Here is a 23,499-nt window from a genome sequence, read left to right on the forward strand (position 1 = left end):
GCCACAGAAACTGGCCAATGTTCTGCTGGTCCAGTTCACACCCACCCAGAATTGCTCTCGGTGTTGCTAGGCCCTGGGGTGGGGAAGGGAGGGTCTGGGCTAGAGGCAGTGAATCCTCAGGTCTCCCAGACGAGCGAGAGCACAGCCCCCCAGGCTGCAGCCAGTACAGAGCTGACACGCCCTGACACTTAGGAAACAGATGCCTGGACACAGACGAGGACCACTTGGGTCCCACGTGCAGTGCACTCGCTTCTTCTTCCCTTCCCACTACCTCCTGCATCTGCCCCTCCACCCAGCCAACATTCAATGACTGCCAACTCCAACTTTTCTAGGCATTCAGATGACAGTGGGTGAAACAGGCAGAAATCTCTGCACTCATGCAGTGTCCACTCTAGTGAAGGAAACATGGTAGTTAAGATCAGTTCAGGCCTCCCCACTTCAAGCCTTCCCCAAGGCTCTCGCCCACCCCTTCTTAATATGTATTATGGGCCAGGGCTGCATCCTAATCGCCTCTGTATCCCCAGCATGCAGGAGTGACCAGCAGGAACAAGAAACAGCATGTGTACTGAAATACTAGAAGTGAGAGTTTCCAACAGTTCTTCCTAAGTCAGCGAGTCACATAGTAAAATGGCTGGTCTCGTATCTGTGTTCCTGTACAGCATTCAGGGTGGAAGATGTGTTCCTTTTATGTGCCTTCTCTCCTTACCTGTTCTTTATACTGGTCAGCATGGCGGCGTTCATCTTCAACCTGCATGAAGATTTCTTTCAGCTTCTTCTCGGTACGACGGACTAGTTTGTTGGCGGCGGCTCTTTCCCTGTGAAAATGATCAACATGCTCATTTTCACAGTTCTTGCAATGAAAATATTTTAAGTCCTTTTCTCTGGAAGATGACACACGTTAAGAGTGCTTTCCAGGACCCCTGTGTCATCGTGATCAACATAGCCCAGAAACTGCTCCCTTCTGGTTGAACCATGGATTGCGTAGTCTAATGCTGACAGGCAGAACACCTGCATTATTCCCTCACATGGGTATTTATCATCTTAGTGATCTTCTGCAGATCAAAGGTCACTTACATCGAGTGTAGAGTTTTTGGAAATGAAAACCTTAGTTGGTTACTCTCATCACCTAACATTTTAGCCTGGAAAACAAAACACTCAATTTATTGATTATTTCAATTTAAACTTACTTCCCACTGACTGAAATCCCCTGGAGGAGGGCAAGGCAACCCACTCCAGTGTTCTTGCCTGGAGAATCCCATGGACACAGGAGCCTGGCAGGCTAGTCCATAGGGTCAGACATGACTGAAGCGACTTAGCTCGTACCTACCAAGATGCTAGAGCAGCTGAACACTGAAACAACTCCCCCCCACTTCAGGTAGGAGTCAAGGCACCATGTTCTAGACAGGCCTCCACTGTCCCATGTGAAGGAAGGAGAGTTAACTTGGAGAACTCCACTGAAAACACAAAAGGGTTTTTTGTTCCTTCACAAATGTTACACAAAAATGGATAGGATGGAGCCAGTTGAAAGGGCCAAGTCATTATAACTAACAACAAGCAAACCCTTAGCTGTTACATTTGAGAGCAGGGGGACAAAGTTCCAGATGCTAGGCTGGGGAGGACTCTGGGCATAGACCCTGTGTTTCTGGGCCCCCAAGCTCCTCAACAAGAGGGTGAAGTTGAAAGTCTGCTCCAGCTCTGGCCGTCTGAGATTCTATTCTAATAGATATGTAAATGCCTGCCCAAAAGCTGCTTTGTGCAATTCCTCATAAATTTCAGAATGGTTTAAGACACCAGAATGGAAACTGTTGAGCAATCCCTTCCTAAAGGAGAAAAAAAAAACTTGCGTTTTTTTGTCTCACTGCATTTCTTCTCTGCCAACACACTGTAGCATTTTACGTGATGCCGTGAACTTGGGCTCAGCCTTGGGCAGAGATGTAAACTATGGCACCAGGAAGTCACAGGGCACACACAGCATGATCAGCCCTCAGCTGAGTCTGGGAAGAGCTGACAGGCGAGCCCAGTGTTCCCTGAGGGCTCACACCAGCTTCTCTGGTTATATGTGCTCTTGTGATTCTTTCCCCAGCAACGAAGCTCCCCGGGACAAGGGGCACTGGTATCATCTCTATAAACCTCGACCTAGTCTGTAGCAGAGATACTGTACAGTGGCTTACAGCACTGAAAACCTCTTACTTGGCTTCCTGCTCAAGCTGCTCCTCCAGCTGCCCAATCTTGGCTTCCAGGGCAGAGATGGTTGCCTTGAACTTGGACTTGACAGCGCCCTCTAGCTCCTGCAGCTTGGCCTTCAGCTCCTTGTTCTGCCGCTCCAGCTGCTGGCGTGCGTTGTCGCTCTTCTGGGCAGCGCTGCGCTCGGCCGCCAGCTCAGTGTTCAGCGTGTCCACCTGAAGGGGAGACGGGTCAGTTGTGCAGGGGATGGCACAGTCCCTTCTGGGGTGAGGGGACATGGCAGGCCCACCTGCAGTGTGGTCTTGCGGAAGCGGTCGTTGAGCAGCTCCATGTTGCTCTGCTCCTCCTCCAGCTCCTCCTCCAGCTGTGCGATCCGAGCCTCCAGACGCCGCTTCTCATCCAGCAGTGCAGACCTGCAGCCCAGGCGGCGACACTCAGCACGGAGAACTCCTAGGGCTCCTCCACCCACTGTGCTACCACAAGCTGAGCAGCATTCTTAATTTTTCTCTTTCCCCTCCTCCCACCCCAATCTGCCAGGTCCTGTTAGTTTTTGCTTCCAAACACGCTGCCCACTTCTCTCAGGCCTTCCAGCTGGTCAGGACCTGCTATCTCTCGCCTGGATCGCTGTGCAGCCCTCCAGCTTTGCTCCACAGCCAGTGTCAGCTTTTAAAGTGCAAAAAGATCCTGGTGTTCCCTAGCTTGTCTAGTGCACCAAGATCCAAAGCCAGCTCCTCACCATGGCACACTAGAAAATGACCATGATGGATCCTTAGGACAGCCATTAAATGGAGAAAGCAACCTTTTAATTGTAAAAAAACAAAAAACAAAAAACCCAAAACCTGACTTTCAATGAAACATATGTCGAGGGAAAGAGACCTAATAAATGTGAAAGTGAGGCCCTGTACTGCAAGGCCGTGCAGCCTGTGGAGGCCAGATAGGTTCTGAAGGCCCTTCCTCAACCTGTGTGGACGTGACTGGTGCAGGGAGGTGTGACCCGGCAGGGCTGTAGCCAGTTGGCTAAGGCCCAGCATCTTGTGCTCATCTCTCCAGGCTTTGAACAAATGAGCAAACCAACCACTGACTCCCCAATGCCAGATGACCCCCATAGCCGACCTAGTGCCTTTGAGGACTGGTGAGATACCCGCCCCTTCCCACCTGCTCAGGAGACTCACTTGCCAGAGGCGCTGTTGGCGATCTCATCTGCCAGCTCGTCTCTCTCCTGCTCAGCATGTCGGCGGGCTCGCTCGGATGAGGCAAGTTCCTGAGTGAGTTCAGATTGTCATGTAAGCTCTGGCTGCTAAGTTTCCTCAAGTGTGAGGTCTGACAGTGCCTGTAGGCTGCTGTCACCTTGCTCGAGGCATCAAGTATGCCTCAAATTGTAAACAGATTTGAGAAATACACTATTCAACCTCTCTGTCTTTAGTCAGGTAGAACAATATCAAAATGGGACCACTTTGCCCAAGTGAAGCAGTAAGATGGTCCAGCACCATATTAAAAATGGTCAGTGAGATCACGCTGGCTACAGAAAAACTAAAATGTATTTATCTGGTCTTAGAGCAATTCCAAGGGCAAATATTTGTTAAGCAAATAGATGAATAAATAAACACACAAACCTCCTGCAACTGAAGGATTTCTGCTTCCAGGCTTTTCAGTTTCTTCTCACTCTCTTTGGATTGAGCAAAAATCTCATCCCGGGATGCACGAGCTTCTTCTAACTCACGCTGGTAGTCCTTCATCTGAGCCTAGGCATGAGGAGGAGGAAAGTTTTGGGGTAGTGTTTATTCTTAGTTTTTTTTAAACATACTTTTCCCCCCAGATTATAAAATATGAGTATTATAAAAGTATGTCGAAGTGACAAAAAAAAGAAAACATTCAAGTCAATATCCCTTATGAATGTAGATGCAAAAATCCTCAATAAAATAGAAACCAACAAGATCTATCAACACATCCAAATGGGATTTATCTGAGGAATTCAAGGTTGATTTGACATCCAGAAATGAATTAACATAACTATGTGATCACTTCAATTGACACAGATGCAACCTAATACCTTTCAATATAAAAACACTCAATAAGCCTTTGACAAAATTCAACATCCATTTATGATAAGAACCCTCCAGAAAGCAGGCATAGAAGGCATACCTCAACATAATAAAAGCCATATATGATAAACCCACAGCAAACATCCTCAGTGGTGAAAAATTGAAAGCATTTCCTGTTTTTAAAGTCAGGAGAACAAGACAAGGATGCCCACTCTCACCACTACTATTCAACATAGTTTTGGAAGTTTTAGCCATAGCAATCAGAGAAGTAAAAGAAATAAAAGGAATCCAGATTGGAAAAGAAGTAAAACTCTTACTGTTTGCAGATGACATGATCCTCTACATAGAAAACCCTAAAGACTCCACCAGAAAATTACTAGAGCTAATCAATAAATACAGTAAAGTTGCAGGATATAAAATTAATACACAGAAATCCCTAGCATTCCTATATATTAACAATGAGAAAACAGAGAAATTAAGGAAACAATTCCATTCATCATTGCAATGAAAAGAATAAAATACTTAATACATCTACTTAAAGAAACAAAAGACCTATATATAGAAAACTATAAAACTGATAAAAAAAAACCCAATGAAAGAAATCAAAGATGACACAAATAGATGGAGAAATATACCATGTTCATGGATCAGAAGAATCAATATAGTAGAAAATGAGTATATTACCCAAAGCAATCTATAGATTCAATGTAATCCCTATCAAGCTACCAATGGTATTTTTCAGAGAACTAGAACAAATAATTTCACAATTTGTATGGAAATACAAAAAACCTCAAATAGCCAAAGCAATCTTGAGAAAGAAGAATGGAACTGGAAGAATCAACCTGTCTGACTTCAGTCTATACAAAGCTACAGTCATCAAGACAGTATGGTACTGGCACAAAGACAGAAACATAGATCAATGGAACAAATTAGAAAGCCCAGAGATAAATCCATGAACCTATGGAGACTATCTTTGACAAAGGAGGCAAGAATATACAATGGAGAAAAGACAATCTCTTTAACAAGTGGTGCTGGAAAAACTGGTCAACCACTTGTAAAAGAATGGAACTAGAACACTTTCTAATACCATACACAAAAATAAACTAAAAATGGATTAAAGATCTAAATATAAGACCAGAACCTATAAAACTCCTAGAGGAAAACATAGGCAAAACACTCTCTGATGTAAATCATAGCAGGATCCTCTATGACCCATCTCCCAGAGTAATGGAAATAAAAGCAAAAATAAATGGGACCTAATTAAGCTTAAAAGCTTTTGCACAATGAAGGAAACTATAAGCAAGGTGAAAAGACAGCCTTCAGAATGGGAGAAAATAACAGCAAATGAAGCAACTGACAAAGACTTAATCTCAAAAATATACAAGCAACTCCTGCAGCTCAGTTCCAGAAAAATAAGCGACCCAATAAAAAATGGGCCAAAGAACTAAACAGACATTTTTCCAAAGAAGACATACAGATGGCTAACACACACATGAAAAGATGCTCAACATCACTCATTATCAGAGAAATGCAAATCAAAACCACAGTGAGGTACCATTTCATGCCAGTCAGAATGGCTGCTATCCAAAAGTCTACAAACAATAAATGCTGGAGAGGGTGCAGAGAAAAAGGAACCCTCTTACACTGTTGGTGGGAATGCAAACTAGTACAGCGACTATGGAGAACAGTGTGGAGATTCCTTAAAACACTGGAAATAGAACTGCCATACAACCCAGCAATGCCACTACTGGGCATACACACCGAGGAAACCAAAATTGAAAAAGACACGTGTACCCCAATGTTCATTGCAGCACCGTTTACAATAGCCAGGACATGGAAGCAACCTAGATGTCCATCAGCAGATGAATGGGTAAGAAAGCTATGGTATATATACACAATGGAATATTACTCAGCTATTAAAAAGAATGCATTTGAATCAGTTCTAATGAGGTGGATGAACCTGGAGCCTATTATACAGAGCAAAGTAACTCAGAAAGAAAAACACCAATATATTAACGCATATATATGGAATTTAGAAAGATGGTAATGATGACCCTATATGTGAGATAGCAAAAGAGACACATGTAAAGAACAGACTTTTGGACTCAGTGGGAGAAGGTGAGGGTGGGGTGATTTGAGAGAATAGCATTGAAACATGTATATTATCAATATGTGAAACAGATCGCCAGTCCAGGTTCGATGCATGAGACAGGGTGCTCAGGGCTGGTGCACTGTGATGACCCTGAGGGATGGGATAGGGAGGGAGGGTCAGGATGGGGAACACAGGTACACTCATAGCTGATTCATGTCAGTGTATGGCAAAAACCACCACAATATTGTAAAGTAATTAGCCTCCAATTAAAATAAAAAAAATTTTTTTTAAAAAACGAAATAAAACTGGAAGAATAATAAAAAACACTCAATAAACTGAAGGCAACTTCCCCAACCCTGATAAAGGGAATCAGTGAAAAAGTAACAGCTAATATCATACTTAATGGTCAAAGACTGAATGCTTTTCCCTACAATAAGCAATGAGACAAGGATGTTTGCCCTTGCCATTTCTGTATAACAGTATAATGGAGATGCTAGTCAAAGCATTTAGGCCAAGACAGGGAAATAAAAGATATCCAGATTGAAAAAGAAGAAATAAAACTTAGCTCAATTTGCAGATGAAAATATATAGAAAATCTTAAGGAATCCACTAAAAAAAGTTACAACTAATAAATAAGTTCAGTGAGGCTGCAGCATACAGGATCAATCAATACAGTTAGTTCTCCATACCTGAGCTCCACACCCATGGATTCAACCAACAGTGGATCAAAAATATTAAGAGGAAAAACATTCTCAGAAAATTTCAAAAAGCAAAACTTGAATTTGCCACGTGGGCAACCATTACCTTGTATCAGGTTGTTATGAGTAAACTAGAGATGATTTAAAGTATATGAGAAGATGTTCACAGGTTATATGCAAGTAACACACCATTTTATATCAGGGACTTAAGCATTGGAGGATTTTGGTATCCATGGGGGCGGAGGGGTTGGTCCTAGAACCAATCCCCCTCGGATACTGAGGGACAACTGTACAAGAATAATTGAAACTCAATACACTAACTATAAACACTGTAAATATTAACAAAGCAGCTATACTTATAATCAAAAGGGTAAAATTTAGCTAATGTATAAGACTTGTACACCAGAAACTAAAATAAAGCATCACAGAGAAAAATGAAATAGCTAAATGGACTGACAGCCATGTTCATGGACCATGTTTGTGGAAAACTGAATACCTTTGTGAGGATGGTAGTACTCTCCAAATTGATCTACCAAGTCAATGTAAAATAAGAATTCAAGCTGGCTTAGGGTAGGCGGGGGCAGAAACTGACAAGCTGATCCTAAATGGATCCTATAATGGAATCGGAAGGAACCCAGAACAGCAGTCATGAAAAAGAACAAAGCTGGAGAAGTCATAGTTCCCAAGTGCAAAACCTATAAAGCTACAGTAATCAAGACTGTGTGGTCCTGGCAGGAGGACATAGATATCAAGGAATAGAACTAAGAGTCCAGAAATAGACACAAGTCTATGGTCAGCTGATCTCTGACAAGAGGGCCAAGATAATTTCAATGGGGAAAATCTTTTTAACAAATGGTGCTGGGACAACTGAATATCCATATCCCAAAGAATGAATTGGGTTCATATATCAAACTACATAATAAAAATTAAAATGGATTTACAAAGAGCCAGAAGTATAAAACTCTTCAGTCATGTCCGACTGTGTGACTCCATGAACTGCATAAAACTCTGGATTAGGTAGTGGTTTCATAAATAGTAAAAACAGAAGAAACAAAAGAAAAAATAATCTGAACTCCATCAAAATAAAAAACTTTCGCACTGTAAAACAGTACCACCGAGGGAGTGAATAGATAATCGAGAATGGAAAAAGATGCAGAATCACCAAGGCCAAAGGAATGGAAATTTTCTAAAGCTTGTCTTTCCCTCCAGAGAACTGTGTCCTTGTATGAGAGAGCCCATCACATCCTGCCAATACAGCAAGTTACTACAGAAATCACTTTGTCACTGTGACAGTGAAAACCGGCATGCCATCTGAGTAGCTAAAGTGATGCTGCTGACCGGACAGAAAGGCACAGCTGGAGGCGGAGCAGAGCAACATGAAGCTGCTCAACGACCGCTTCTGCAAGACCATGCTGCAGCTGGGCCTGCTGTGTCCCCCCAACCCCAGGAGCGGCTCGTGGCCTTGGCTGACAAAGTCGACACCACCTACTCTCAGTGGGTGGCTGCGTGTTTAGTTGACCACAAGACATTATTCAGAGCCCCAAGAGTTTGTCTCTCAGTGAGTGCCCACCTGGCAACTCCACCTCACTCAATCCAAAAGGGGCCAAGCCCACCCTGTAGATGCTGGAGCTATACACGTATCATCTTTATGGCCTGTGGCCCCAGCCTACAGCTGAGGATGACAGCGGCCCTGTGCCCTGCAGCAGTGACGTGGCAAACTAAGCCCGCCAGCACGATGGTGGCTGGATGCTGCCCAGAGCCTCCTCTCCAGCATCACGGGCCATGTCGTGCTCGGTGGTCTCAGCAGGGCCTGATGACCCCACCATCACACCCTGACGGCTGGTGGCACTCACCTGGAGTTTGCGGAGCTGCTTGATCACTTCGTCCCTTGCTTTGTTAGCTGCCTCGATTTGAGCCTCCAGGTCCTTCAGGTCTATTTCCATTTTCTTCTTCGAGGCAACAGCCAGGGCCCGCTGTTTCCGCTCATCCTCCAGCTCTGCCTCGAGCTCCCGCACCTGACAGGCAGTGTCAGGATACATCCATCAGACCTGGTGTCCTCACACAGAGAACAGGCCCATGGGGGTTCGGCTTACTCAGGAGGGGGGCTCTCTGCCTCCAAGCAGTTATTATTATTAGCAGCTGAATTTGTACAGAGATCTATAAATATCTCCACCTGGTACAAATCATTTCCACTGACCATGGCGAGAGTGTGTAAGGAGGCAGGATCCCTGATCTCAAGCTTCTAGTCCAGGTGATGCAATAAGATTGGAAGGCACGAGACAAGCTCTTAGGGAAACTCCCCCCTTCCCCCACACAGGGACACCCCAACCCCTGCAGAGGGGCCCACGTGTCAACCACATGGGCAAACAGCTTGGACACACTCCTTCCAGCCCCAGTCAGCCCTTCAGATGATGGATGCTCCCTGCTAATAAGCTGATTCAGAATTCCCAACTCACAGAAACTCAGTTAATGTGTGCTGTTTTAAGTCACTAAGCTTGAACTAATCTGTTATCTAGCAATAAATGACTAATACAATATTAGTGGACCAAAAATAATAAAGTATCAAAAGACTTGATACCATGAACTCCAAGGGAATGTTAAAGTGAAAGTCGCTCAGTTGTGTCCGAGACTTTTCATCCCCATAGACTATACAGTCCATGGAATTCTCCAGGCCAGAATACTGGAGTGGGCAGCCTTTCCCTTCTCCCAGGGGGATCTTCCCAACCCAGGGATCAAACCCAGGTCTCCTGCATTGAAGGTGGATTCTTTACCAGCTGAGCTATCAGGGAAGCCCTTGGGAATGTTTCACTTTAAAATTTTAAATTAGAAGCTTAAATGCACTCAGAAAAGTATATAAATTGTAAGTGCCCAAGCAATGTTTTCAAATAACAAAAATGTAAATACCTAGAGTTTTCCCTTTAAAGAGTGGTTTAATGAGGACATGCAATCTGACCTTCAGAATATTCTGAATCACCTTGTCAGGTATATACTGATTCTTCCCTTTACTGACATTTGTAAAACTCCCAGAACTTGAACCTGACTACATGTCCCTGGACAGCCTACTGGCTTTTAAGTAGTAATGATAATCTGGGAAATTGGAAATCAAAACCAATTACATTACATTTTAAAGATAAAGTTATATGACCCAGTACATTTCCTCCACCTACTATGTTCCAACGCGAATATCACCAGCTCAAAACTGGTCTCTGAGCACAAACAAGGGCCTGTTCTGGGGGCCACACCTCTAAGATCTACCTGTTTAATGAGCAGCCGCTTCTTTTCCTCATTCTGCTCATCCCTGGTCTGCAAGTCTCTCTCGAACTGGGCCTTCATGGCTTGCATGTTGACCTCCAGGCGAAGCTTGGCGTCTTCTGTAGCTTGGAGTTCATCTTCCAGCTCCTCCAGTTGGGTCCTCATTTCCTCCACCTGCTGCTCTAGGGCCCGTTTGGATTTCTCAAGTTCGTGAACCTAGACCACAGGAAGAAGCACAGGTATGACCCTTGGAGGGACATGCATGGACAGTAGTTCCTGTTATAGAGCCAACCCCCCCAGGCACCCCCCCCCACCCCCCACCCCAACCTGGCCGCTGCACTAGTCCTCATCTCAGAGTGCACCATCTGAATGACAGGCCTGACTTGATGCCCGTGTGCCCTACCGTGGATCATGCAGCTGAGAGATCTCTAAAAGCTGATGATCAGAAAAAAAGCATGGTGTCAGGGCAATGGCCTGTTGATTGGCCACTGGCCTGCGGTCTCACAGCCCCTCCTTCTTGCTGTGGTGAAGATGATTTGTATTGAAAATGCACATGTGCAGATTTTTAAATATTAAGGTGTGTGAGTCCTAGGAAGCATGGTACAGCAAGAAAGAGGTCTGACCTTTCTCTGGACACAGATCCCCACCATGTACCCATTTACTAAGTTCTCTGTGCCCAGCATTGTGCTGGGTGCTCCCCGTCATGTTCCATTTGATCTCAGAGACAACTCTCAGGCAGGCATGTGCAGGCACTATTATTATGTGTCCCTTGGGGTTCATGGCCATGTCGGTTCTCCTGAGGACAGAAGACACCTTAGGACATGAGGAGGCCTGTGCCTCTTGGTGCCTGGCACTTCACAGGCACAGAGGAAATGTTTTTGGAAAGAATGTGTGACTATCGTTTATTCTAGAGGAAACCAACAAGGAACAAGAAGACGGACTCAGTGCTGCAATTTTCTCTTTGCACTTTACTATGTAATCCTGGCCATTTCTATGCTAGGGGGCTCTTGTCCAACTGGGCTGTAGAAGACTCAGCAGGAAGGGCAGTCCCACACCCTCATTATATGGCCAGACGGCTCATGTCCCAGGAAAATGAGATTTTATTTTTAGAGAGGACTTCGTGTCTTTCAGAGCACATCTGTAGCAGCTTCATGAAATAGGTAAGTATCATGTCCATTGGACACAAGAGGAAATGTGGAGAGGCTGAATGGAGCTGGGGGAGAGCCAAACCCTGAACCTGTTCTGACCCCCAGGCCTGGATCCCCATCGCTCTCCTCAAACCTCCAACACTAAGGGAGGGATGCAGGGTGAACAAATATCATGGCAGCATCATGGAAGGCATGTGCAGCTAGGGGATAAGGGGTCCCCCTGGCTCCTCTCCAGGTTCCCCACTCTGTGCAGGAGACAGACCCCACTGCCTTCAATCTGAGGCAACTTGCGATACTTGGGTTTGATAACCACCCCGTGACCCAGGGACAAAGAAACACTCCATTCACAAGGCTCCCGAGAGGATGCAGGTTACAGTGGGGAGGGTCTGTGAAAACCACGAGAACGCCCTGCCTGGCTTTGGTGCAGGTAACTGGGGACAGACAGGAGAAAACCTGACAGCTCATCCTGGAAGACCCTGACCTGACAGGCCGAGACCACCTCGTCCATGTCGCTCTGGGCTGGCCCTTCCGAGCTGCTGGCTCCCCAACGGCCTGGGCCCTGGCACTCACGTTCTTGCCCACGTCGTCCTTGGAGCTCATGAGGTCCTCCATGTCCGCCCGCAGCTGCTTGTTCTGTCGCTCAGCCTCCTCCCTGGCCTCCAGGGCCTCCTCCAGGGCGCGGGCCAGGGAGAGGGCTTTGGTCTCCTTCTCTCGGGCCTCTGCCTCTGCCCGGTCGCGCTCTTCTGCGTAGCGGGCAGAGATGTTCTTCTCTTCCGCTAACAGCTACACGGGATGGCGTCAGGAAACAGTAAAGATCAATGTTGGACTTCTCTCATTTGCTGCATGTCTGACTTACAGACAGATCACCATGAGATCATGGGTGTTCTCCTATTCTATTCCCTCCTTTATGCTGGACTTTTTCCAGTTTTGCTACAAATACATCTTGTTTTAAATAAGGGATTATTTTAAATCCAAATGATGAAAGTGAGGGCTGTGCCAGGAGGAAACGTGGGGTGCTGGCCCTGAAGCCTGGAGTTGGGAGTGTGGACCCCACCTGATCAAACTTCTTCTGTTTCTTCTCCAAGTTGGAGACGATCTGGCGCTGGTGGTCCAGGTCTACCAGCAGGTCATCCAGCTCCTGCTGCAGGCGGGTCTTGGTCTTCTCCAGCTTGTCATAGGCCAGGGCCTTCTCCTCCAGGCGCTGGCTCAGCACCTCCACATCCTTGAGGAGCTTCTTCTTGGCTTCTTCCAAACTTTCAATTGTCCCCAGGTCATCATCTACTTTCTTCTTGGTATCCGTCAACTAAAGGAAAAAAGATCAACATTAAAGAACTCACCTGGATTTCACATTTGAGGAAAAAAGGTAAAACTTGTTTTCATTATCTTGTGAGAAGAAATAAATCAATACTCTGTGACTCTGAGCAAATGAATCTTAGACCATAAACTTGTTCACTAATCATCTACACACAATGAATAGACTGGAACCTTACATCTCCCAACATTGTAACCAGCATAGGGTTAGTGTGTGATGAGGTTGAAGAAAACACACTTAAGGGGTTTCACTTAGGACAAGGCCCACTTAACTGTCCCAAATGGAGCTGGAAACATCCAGCAGGACAGGGACATGACACACAGGTGGAGGGCCACAGTCCCTACAGCCTCACGCACCTGGGCCTGTAGGGCCTGCAGCTGCTTCTCCAGGCTCCTCCTGGCCTCCTCCTCTTCCTCCTGCTGCTCCTGGAGGCTGCTCCTCTCCTCCTCCAGCTGCCGGATCCGACTGCTCAGGTTCAGTTTCTGGCGCGTCTCCTCCTGAAGAAGCTCCTGTTCATTTTGATAGAAGGTCAGTACTCAGGTTACAGTCATCACCCAAACCACCATATCCTTAATTAAAAAAACTGAGTGTGAGGAATACCCAGTGACAATAACAAACAAGTGATTTTAAAACACACATGATCATTTAAACAGCGCCTGTAATAAAAGAGTGCTTTGAACTTGTTCACTGGGAAATACCCTGGTGGTCCAGTGGTTAGGACTCTGAACTTTGTCACTGTTCAAGGCATGGGTTCCATCCCTGGTTGGGGAACTAAGATCCCCAAAACCAAGTGGTGGCCAAAAAAACACCACCACAAAATCAATCCTGTTCACAAGAAATGGCAACACCTCCCCCAGGGGCCAGGGACCTGCGAGCTTCCTTTTTCCACATCCTTCATCACTTCTTGAATCCCTTCCTGCTGCTCTCAGGTCAGCAGAATGGGTCAAAACCGTGAGAAAACCATCGTATTTAACATGTCCAGCAATGCATGAGCGTACAACAGGACCACCGCCTGGTGAACCACACCCCAGGCAGCACCCAAGTGGCAGGCCAGAGCCCCCTCCCAGGCGCCCACACACCCTACAGACAAGGAACCACAGGCTCTATATATGAGCTCAGAGGAGGGCTCTTGAGCATCAAGGCTTGTGGTACAAGACAGTTGAAAATAAAAGTAAAACAGGAAATCAGAAAGAGGTGATAAGAGGCCAATTCTGGGACAAGCGTGTTTCACAAGCTCACAGATGATAGAAACAGGAGAGTTATGATGAATACCCTCCCCACCCTCAGAATACCTGTGTGTCTTGGAGCTGAGACTCCAGACCAGCTGCATCCTTAGCAAATTTAATACCCTTCTTCTCTGCTTCTTCTAGAAGAGTTGAGACATTATCCAATTCATTCTGCAAGGAGGAATAAAAGATCAGACTCCCTTCAACAGTGGGCAGATAGAAAAGAGTGGTGGTTCTGTTATGGAAAAACTGCATTTTTTTGACCAACCCAATAGTGTCCACAATCACATGAGAAAGGGACAGCACATGGAAGACGCAGCAGTCTTGGCCACAGAGGGTGGGGAAGGCTCTGGGCTGCCTGCCTGCAGCTCTACCCCCGAGAACTGCCAGCTGAGTCCCAAGGACAGTCGAGCTAGTCACGTCCTCATCTATCAAACCCATCTCGGAGTGATGTGAGCTTTAAGTGGGAGAACCAACACAAGGAGCCTAATGTGTGCTGGGGGCTGCCTGTGTGCCCCTGAATGTCAGTCCCCACCCAACACTGGGGGTGATGTCTGGGAATGGTTTCCCAGGCCTACCTGTAACTTATTGGCTTTCTCAGCCAGCTCCACCCTAAGTCTGTCTCCCTCTGAGACCTTGGCGTGGAGCTCCTGGACCTGGGCGTCCAGCTTCTTCCTCTTGTGCTCGGACTCAGCCTTGACCTGCTGTAGCACCTTTACCTCGCACGCCAGCTCCTTGTTGTCTGTCTCCAGGCCCTGTTTGTTCTTTTCCAGATTTGCTTTGAACTAGGAGAGGGAAGGAAAAACAGTTCACTAGCAATTTTATAATGAAGGCCACAGAGGGCGCTGCTCTGGTATCTGGAGAACTATGCTGACACTGGGTGAGCCTGCAGTCCACATCTGTTGAATGAATGAATGAAAACACTTGTTCTAAGTGTGAAGATGTCTGTTGCAGGAACACACAACTTAGGACAGCAGATACAGATATGGGGGGAGGGTAGGGGAGCACTTCTGGAAGCCAGCACGAGACATGGAAGCGGGAACAATGAACAAAGGCAATACCCTGTGTGGTGCCTGGGACAGATCAGAGGTGGGGGGATGGGGGTGGGGGAGGCACCAGGTAATCAAGGGCAGGACACCAACTGTTCGAGGTTTTGCACTGAGTCATCAGGAGGAAGCAGGTGTCAGTGAGGAGACGCTGAGAGGACCAGGACTGGAGACCGGAGCTGACCGACCCAGCTCAGGGGCGTCTGGCTCTCCCAGGCCAGCAGTGTGCTCTCAGAGCCCAGCCGCTGCCGTGCCCCACGGCCCCCTACCCTCTTGGCCTGCTCCAGCTGCTCCGACAGCTCCTCCAGGGCGGTCGCATGCCTTTGCCTCATGTCCTGGATCTGAGCCTCGTGGCTCTTCGTTTCCTCCTCGAGGGCCTTCTTCAGCTCCGCCACTTCTTGTTCTCGTTTTGTACTATAGACATTTTGAGACAGACATTAAGTTAGCTCAGAGTTAGTTGAATGATTAGATTACAGTTCTGCTTTTGTCTGAAATACGAGTGGGTTCCTCTGGCTATCTCACATGACATTTTCCAGCAGGCTGGCATGTCCATCACTGTGAGCAGCTTTCTCCAGAAATGGGGCTTTCTGGTCACCCCTCCCCATGCGCCCTGCTGTTGTCCACCCGCACGCCTGTGCTCCTACCACAGGCTGGGTGGATTCTGACCACCGAGGTGTGGTTACTGCTCCACCCGCCGTTGTCTCCAGGAGGGAGAAGGGCTGCTGGATGGAGGAAGTGCCCCTCCCCCGCTCACCGCAGTTCCTGCTGGGCCGCCGTGGTGTCCAGTGTGTCCTCCAGCTCCGTCTTGAGTGCCTCCAGCTCCTCACTCAAGTCCCTCTTCTGCTTCTCTGCCTTGTTCCGCGAAGCCTTCTCAGATTCAAAGTCCTCCTGCAGCTCGGCGATCTGGGCCTGCAGCTCTCGCACGACTTTCAGCGCATTGTTCTTGTGCAGTGTCTCGTCGTCACCCCTGCGCAGGACACCCGGGCAAGGGAGGCACTCAGAGCCGGCGCCCAGGGACTCTTCCCATAGGGGCTCCATCACACACCCCTGCACCCTCAGTCATGGCCCGGGCAGGAGTGGCTGCACCCATGAGTGGCTCAGGGGCCCAGGCTGCTATCAGGATGGGGCTCAGGTCCTGTCCAAACGGCTCATGGGCATGAAAAGGTAGGACCCTCTCAGTTTAATGATTATAGTATTTAAAAATTTCCTCAAGCAAAATTGTTCTTCTAATTAAGCAGAGCCACCACCTTCATTCCCTCCACCCTATGCTTCTCGTTCCTCTGGTGCACCTTTCTGCTCATGTGCAGGGTTCAGTGTAGGTGGAGTTCTGACTGGGGGAGGTGGGACGCTGACGCATTATGGGGGTGGAGAACTGTAGTTCTGGGTTCTAAGCAGTCACCTGCTAAGGGGCCAGAGACCAACAGCAATTGCAGAGAAGAATTTCTAAGATTTTCCTGATCGTAATAAATTATAAACAGCCAAATATTAACAGTTATCTTGATAAAGAAATGAAGTATCAGGTATAACTATATTTACACTATATGACTTCCATTCTATAACTGAATGGTTAAGGACTAAACAGCAAACTATGCTAGATGTGGGAGGGAGGGATTTAATTCCTGAAAAGTGATTTCCTTGAAACTTGTAAAACGTTGTTTTACAAGTAATAATGTATAGAAGCTATAATGTACAGAAACCAGAATATTTGATATGGTTAAAACCATTTGATCTGGTGTGTATTTCCAAGGATTTCATGATACAACTCATAATTTTTGAATATAAATACCAAGAAAGGCTGATGAGCTTTTCTGGTTGCCTTGACACAAAGGTTTCCAAGTTCCCCAGGTCCTTATGTCACTGCAACCACCAGGAAGCCACGTGTCTAGTGCACACCTGGCCAGGGCGCCCTGCAGCTCCTCCTCTTTCTTGGCCACCTGGATCTTAAGCTCGTCGATCTGCGCCTGGAGCTCGGCGATCTGGTCTTGCAGGTCCGTGGTCTCCCCGTCCAGTTTCCTTTTGGCCTTCTCCAGCTCCTGGCGTGTCTTCTCCTCCTTCTTTAAGCGCTCTTAGGGCAAGATACAAGAAGCTCTTCAACACACTGAATACCACTCCATAGGACACATTCAAAACATAGACTGGTTAAAGTCAAAAACAAGCCACTGTATTCTAAAGCCTGTTGCTGCTTTAGTGTCATTTGTGGGTAAGAATGGTTTATGGGAAGAATCTCATGCTGAGAATGAGGACAACAAAATCCCAAATATTTTCTAGAAACCACTTATTTCCTTTGGTTATAAAAGATCTGGGGACAGCAGGGTGATTGAAGTCACACTCTTCCTCAGACACCTGTGTGCAGCTGCTGGTCAAAAAGAGGGTTTTCTGTGCTCTTTCTAACTTCCACCCTGATGTTTCTTTTGCAGAAGGCAATGATTCAGATTTTACAAAAATCCTAGCATTTCCTGACATGAGTTGGGCCATCAGAGTGAGACACTGCCAGTCTCCACATACTCTCCTGTCTCTGCCCATTTCTGTGTCAGCACTTGTCCCTTTGTGAAGTGAGAACCAGGCACCTTAACACAGCATTTCAACACATACAAATTCAACGGCCTGCATGGCTCCAACTTCATTTAGATCCCAACTGTGTCCACCAAAGGGCAGTGTGTGTTACCACAGAAACTGACTTTTAAAAGTGAAAGTTTAAAGATAATTTAGTGCCTTTCCATCATAAATATTAGTATTTGGTGACTAGGCAATTGACAATCCCATGTAAGAGGCCTAGTCTAGTAAACCCAAACTGATGAGCAATCCTCGTGTACATTTACTATTACGGCATGTTCTGATGTAAGTTATCTGGACTTCCCTGATAGCTCAGTTGGTAAAGAATCCACATGCAATGCGGGAGACCTGCGTTTGATCCCTAGGGAGAAGGGAAGGGCTGCCCACTCCAGTATTCTGGCCTGGAGAATTCCATGGACAGTATAGTCCATGGGGTTGCAAAGAGTCAGACACCACTAAGCAACTTTCACTTCACTGATATAAGTAAAATCTTAAAGGCTAACATGTTGTAGTCCTACAATTCCTCTAACCCCCAAACACTAACCTTCTAAATCTGAGATCATCACTTCTTGCTTATTCCTGATTTTGGCCAAGTTTTTTGCCTTTTCTTCCTCCTCAGCCAGCTGAGAGGAACATTCCGCAATGCGATCTTCCATGAGTTTCTTTTCCTGAACAAGAAAAACAGCTTCAGAAAAGGCAATCGAAATGACAACTGGATTTGGCTATTACTTAGGAAATAAGTATTAATAATACGGGCACTATCTCCCCTAGCTGACTGTATATTCCAAAAAAGGGCAGAAAAGGAAGGACCACTCGTTGTGGGACAACCCCTGGAGCTTGGCCTGCATAGCCCCACAGCCAGTGCTTGATCACTGACCACACAGAGGGGAATCAAGGGGAGGGATCCACCTGCAGGTTAAACCATCTCAGGGATTATGAGGCTGTCTGGTGAATTTAGAAAGTGAAATAGTTTCTGCCTTCAGACATCTATAATCTGTGTAGTACAGACTATAAATCCAGAGAGACTTAAGTGAGGAAACAAGTAAATGAAATCCCGGGAATTTCCTATTTGAAGCCACCTTTGGTGAGAGTGTTGACCTGAGTATTTTCCATATTCTCAGATCAGCTCTTCAATGGAAATACTTCCTTACTTTGATAAACTTGGAGTTCTGGTCCTCCAGAAGCAGAATCTCTTCTTCCATCTTCTTGATCTTGGCCTCCGCCGTCACCTTCTCCAGCTGCAGCTTCTGGCGAGCCCCCTCCTCCTCATCGAGCTGCTCCTCCAGGTCCTGGTAAAGAAGCCAGTGGTCAGTCTCCCTGCTTCCTCCACGCGCCTCCATACACACCAGCCATCAAGGAGCTCAGGTCACAGCAAAACACCAAGGCTTGATTTTCAAAATAGCAGGGATATTTTTTAAAATGTAAAATGTAATTATGTGAAACAGACACTTGTATCCACTATAGGTTAAGTACAAAGTGGACCAATCCTTCTAGAAGCCAGCGTGGGAAAAGCAGCTGCTCTGAAAAAGAGCATTTCTTTTAGAAGGCAATTTCAGGAAAAGTCAGATGTGACTTTTTAAAAAACCTGTAGCAAACTGTTATTTATATCGAGGAGCTATAAACATACTTAAAGTCTTGGTAATTAAAAGTGGGTATATTTGTAAAATGGAATAACATATAGTAATTACAACCCATATTTTATAATAGTTAACACAGGGAAATATGAATAATGTAGTAAAACTATGTCAAACACATACTTACCTCATTGATCAGAGATGTATTTATATGTATTTGGGTACCCAAAAGTTTACCGACCAGTGTTTCACTCATATCCATTTACATAACAAATCACCGGCCATAAATGTTAGTTTATGCAAAAATCACTGTCAATGATGTGTTGATTTATTCTACTATGTATGTTTGGCCGATAGAGAAGAGAAAGAGAACTCAGAAACAACAACAGAAACAGTACAGGTCGCCGAGGAAGGGCTGTCTCAGGTCATGTCAGGTTCACAGCGTGAATGCATCACCAAACTGGGTGGAATTCCTGCATTTACACACACTTTTACTGCAATGGCTTCTCTTTAGCTACACTAAGGTAAAGTATGAAATAATCAACATGTGTATTAGAATAGGATTTGACATAATTGCTGAAGTTTATCACGACTGGTTTTGGAATGAAACCTTTGCACTAGATTAACTACTGTGAAAAACTTCAAGCACTCATAAGTTGACAGTAGCACAGTGAACTTGACACAGATGCATCAGCCCACACTGAGTAAAATAATACCACTGAAATGAGCACACACTCTTCAACAAAGAGAAGATGGAAACTATCGATAATACCACCAGAATGCATCACTGTTGGTGAATATTATTCTAGAGCTTCTGCATAGTCCCTTATAAAATCATATGTAAAATTTGTCAGTTATATATAAATACTTTTAGTTAGAGCTTATTGTATATATTCTTTTACAACTCTAATATGTTATTAATACCTGTAAAAATAAACATCTTTTAAATTTAAAACTGTGTATTACCATAGTTTAAGAATCCCCCATTGTTAGATAATAAGTAGGCTTCCATTGATTTGTTGTTAGAATAAAGTCCTAGAATTAGAACTGCTGGATTAACGTGTACTGTTTACAGTTTTTGTGTTACTCTGCCAACCTACTAGAGGATGCTTGAAAGCTGTCTGTGTTGAAGAGCGGAGAGAGCCTGGATAATTTAACTGTACTGGGTATTTGTCAAGGAAACGATATGGTCTCTTTTGTGGCTTTGAGAAACGTCTGAATTGTTTGTGCTTTGCAAAGATAACCTATGTGATGGGAAAAAATTAAGGCAGAGACCTAGAAGAAACCAAGTCTGGCCCTAGACCCATGAAAAGTGGTGTTAGGTATAGACACACTGATGCTCAAGGCCATACTGGATAGTCTGGGGTGAGGTCAAGGAGAAAAAGCAGTGGGTGAGCTGCAGGGTACAGGCATAGTTACTGCTGTCTCTATCAGTCGTCTGGGTATTCAGTCAGAGAGAGAACTATGCTTCATGTGAGGGCAGCTCGATCTCAGTAAGGAAGTAACTATCAGGGACTTCCCTGATGGTTCACTGGCTAAGACTCCACACTCCCAATTCAGGGGGCCTGGGTTCAATCCCTGCTCAGGGAACCAGTTCCTGCATGCCACAACTAAGACCTAGTGCAGCTAAATAAATAAATAAAGCAGCTACCAGGAAGGGCGGCTCTGTGGCTTATTTTGATTCCTGGCCACCTCCTGCATCAGCACTGAGCATTTCTTATGACCAAACCACCTCGCAGGTGCCTCACTAATGACTGGAGTGAGCAGTGGAATTAACTGTATTAATGGTAATACAAAGGACAACCTCAGCCCCCACACCCTGGGATGTTTCTCCTCTGAATCACTTTGCATCCTGTAAGGTGTTAATAAGAACATAAGGAAAAGAAAAAAAGAGTCCCATTCAAAAGAACTAATCTATATTTGAAGGAACCCAGTAGGTATGTGGTTCGAATGCTGGTCATCTTTTAAGGGTGGGGACTTATCACTTAGGCTCCTCTTGCTCCTCAGTGGACACGAGAATCCAAACACACAACATCCATTCACTCAACGGATACACTTGGAAAACTGAGATTGGAATACTATATGAGAACGGTCACTGATACCTGAATGTGGGCTTGCATTTTCTTCTTTTCATTTTGGAGGATTTGGTTTCTTTCTTCTTCTTCTTCTACCCTAGACTCCAAGTCGTGGAGAATCTCTTCTAATTCCTGCTTCTTAGCAGCAAGTCTGGCCCTCATCTCTTCTGCTTCGGCAAAGAGCTCAGTCTCTGCCTGCAGCTGCTCTGCCAGGATATTCTTCTCCTCCAGCAGCTGCAATCACAACAAAGTGCCCACTGCTGTGACTGGCTGGTTAGCACAAGGGACGGTCACTGGGAGGGACTGCAGTGGTCAGGGCACATCACCAAAGAAACCAAGGGTTAAACATACATAACATCATGGACAATACTTTCAAAATATGTCTTCAGCTCAAGCTAAATAAGCTGAATGAAAACATTCTGGGTTGTTTTTGTTGTCTCAAGTTATCCTGAATAATACACATTAAGTTCATGGTATTTTAAGAACTCCTGTTCTTACTATTAAGGTAATTCACAAAAGGGCCAAGGAACTGGAGGGAAATACTATGCAAATGCTATCAAGTTAGCACAAAGACAGTGGCTGTATATATATACATATATATACACACACACATACATATATATTCTGGTCTCTACTGTTACACAGTTTTTGGCCCTGAACACATCAGTCCTGTCATTTCAACCACAAACAATTCTCAAGTCTCTGCTCTGTCCATGAAGCACAGTTCCTAAGAACAGGATGTGGACTCATGACCACTGTGGTTGGAGAAGAGGCAGGTGGGGGCCTTGAACGATCTCATCCTTTTACTTATTTCTGTTTCCCTTGTGAGCCACAGAAGGTGACAATACCGGGAGGAGTCTCACAGGTGTTAAAAACACACCTGAGAGCAAGTGTGATCACCTGTGTGTCAAAGAGTGACAGAGGCAAACATGCAGGTCAAGCTGATCCCCATGTACAGAAATCCCAATGCCTGGCCTAGGGTATCTGCTACCTCTATGTTCAAACGGCTGTGCTTTGGGAAGAAGTGGAAAATACACATGAAGTAAGACGCTGTTTACTGATAATTCCCTGGGCGGTTCCCACCCGTGGGAAGGAGCATCTTCACTCAGGGCCATGTGGGAGCTGGTCAGCCGTACCTGTTGGTGCTTCCTCTCCATCTCCTCCAGCTCCCCTTCCACCTTCGTCTGCTTCTCCTTCACCTTCAGCAGCTCTTCATCTTTGGCCTGGAGCTCCTCCTCTTGGCGAGTGACTTGTAGGAGTGGTTTCACCTAGGACAACATCGTACACCCAATGTTGCATCCCCGCGACTCCCCGGGGCTGCTCCTGGCCCCACCTGCCGTCCGGGGAGCCAGGCGCCCACCTTGGTGAAGACGCGCCACCACTGCCAGTGCCGCAGCTTCAGGTACGCGGCACAGTTGCGCTGCAGCACCTTCAGGGCACTCAGCTGCTGCTGCTTCTTGGCGAAGGCCCTGAAGAAGAGGAGGGAAAACTGGTTCAAGAAACCCTGTTTGTGTTTTTGTCCTGCTTATTAACAACGACATTCACCTCTCCCAGCTCTGGAGGCTGAAGGCCAAGCCATGGTCCCGGCAGATTCCCTGTGTGAAGACCCACTTCCTCACCGATAGCTGTCTTCTCACTGTCACCTCACGTGGTGGAGGGACAAGGAAGCTCTCTCTGGTCTCACTCACAAGGGCACTAATCCCATTCATGAGGGCCCTACCTTCATGCGCTAATCACCCCTAAGCGCCCCCCCCACAAAAAACACTATCCCTCTGGGGAATAGGTTGCAACCTAGGAATTTGAGGGACATATCCAGTCTATGGCAAATAAGAGAGAACTGTGTTAGACAGCTGTTGTCATGGAGACTTACTAGTGGCAAACGATCCAGGAGGGCTGGGCTGGCGGTCAGGGATGTGATCACATCCCCGCTGGATCACTGGCCTGCTCAGCCAACCTTGGCATGTGTCACAGGACCTGGCACTTGGTTCACACATGTGGTCCAAAACATCCCCTGCCAACTACCTCCATATGCACACGTGTGTCCGTGTTGGTCTGAACAAGACTCTACACCCCCTTCCCTGTGCCGTGCTCATCACTCCTCTGTTACTCTTTTTTTTTTTGGATCTGTCACAGGAGAAACATTCCTCTCTCTAAGGTACTCTTTCTCTTCCCTCCTGGAGGTCATCAGGTTGATGCCTCTCATTCATGGGCAAAGGCTCAGAGAAGCCTTTGTGGAGGAACTGGACTGAGCAGGACCCGACCCTGCATTGTCTCTCTCAGCCCATTGTTTAAGTCCT

General features: G+C 46.1%; 1 protein-coding gene across 8 annotated transcripts in view; it reads right to left on the reverse strand.

Moving 5' to 3' along the window:
- Nucleotides 1-23,499, reverse strand: part of MYH10 (myosin heavy chain 10) — a 121,818-nt gene that overhangs the window by 3,124 nt on the left and 95,195 nt on the right. For all 8 annotated transcript variants that reach the window (XM_020869052.2, XM_020869050.2, XM_020869056.2 and 5 more), the window contains 20 exons: nt 22,563-22,671; nt 22,339-22,470; nt 21,230-21,436; nt 18,705-18,842; nt 18,098-18,221; nt 16,894-17,065; nt 15,755-15,967; nt 15,270-15,414; nt 14,533-14,739; nt 14,021-14,125; nt 13,085-13,237; nt 12,471-12,719; nt 11,987-12,199; nt 10,272-10,484; nt 8,870-9,031; nt 3,798-3,926; nt 3,357-3,445; nt 2,474-2,597; nt 2,191-2,399; nt 707-815 (listed from right to left, as the gene is read on the reverse strand). In XM_020869052.2, the coding sequence (XP_020724711.1) occupies nt 707-815; nt 2,191-2,399; nt 2,474-2,597; nt 3,357-3,445; nt 3,798-3,926; nt 8,870-9,031; nt 10,272-10,484; nt 11,987-12,199; nt 12,471-12,719; nt 13,085-13,237; nt 14,021-14,125; nt 14,533-14,739; nt 15,270-15,414; nt 15,755-15,967; nt 16,894-17,065; nt 18,098-18,221; nt 18,705-18,842; nt 21,230-21,436; nt 22,339-22,470; nt 22,563-22,671 (3,202 nt within the window). The remainder of the gene's footprint in view (nt 1-706; nt 816-2,190; nt 2,400-2,473; nt 2,598-3,356; nt 3,446-3,797; nt 3,927-8,869; nt 9,032-10,271; nt 10,485-11,986; nt 12,200-12,470; nt 12,720-13,084; nt 13,238-14,020; nt 14,126-14,532; nt 14,740-15,269; nt 15,415-15,754; nt 15,968-16,893; nt 17,066-18,097; nt 18,222-18,704; nt 18,843-21,229; nt 21,437-22,338; nt 22,471-22,562; nt 22,672-23,499) is intronic.

This window comes from Odocoileus virginianus, chromosome 17 (genome assembly GCF_023699985.2).
Source record: "Odocoileus virginianus isolate 20LAN1187 ecotype Illinois chromosome 17, Ovbor_1.2, whole genome shotgun sequence".
Lineage (NCBI taxonomy): Eukaryota > Metazoa > Chordata > Mammalia > Artiodactyla > Cervidae > Odocoileus > Odocoileus virginianus.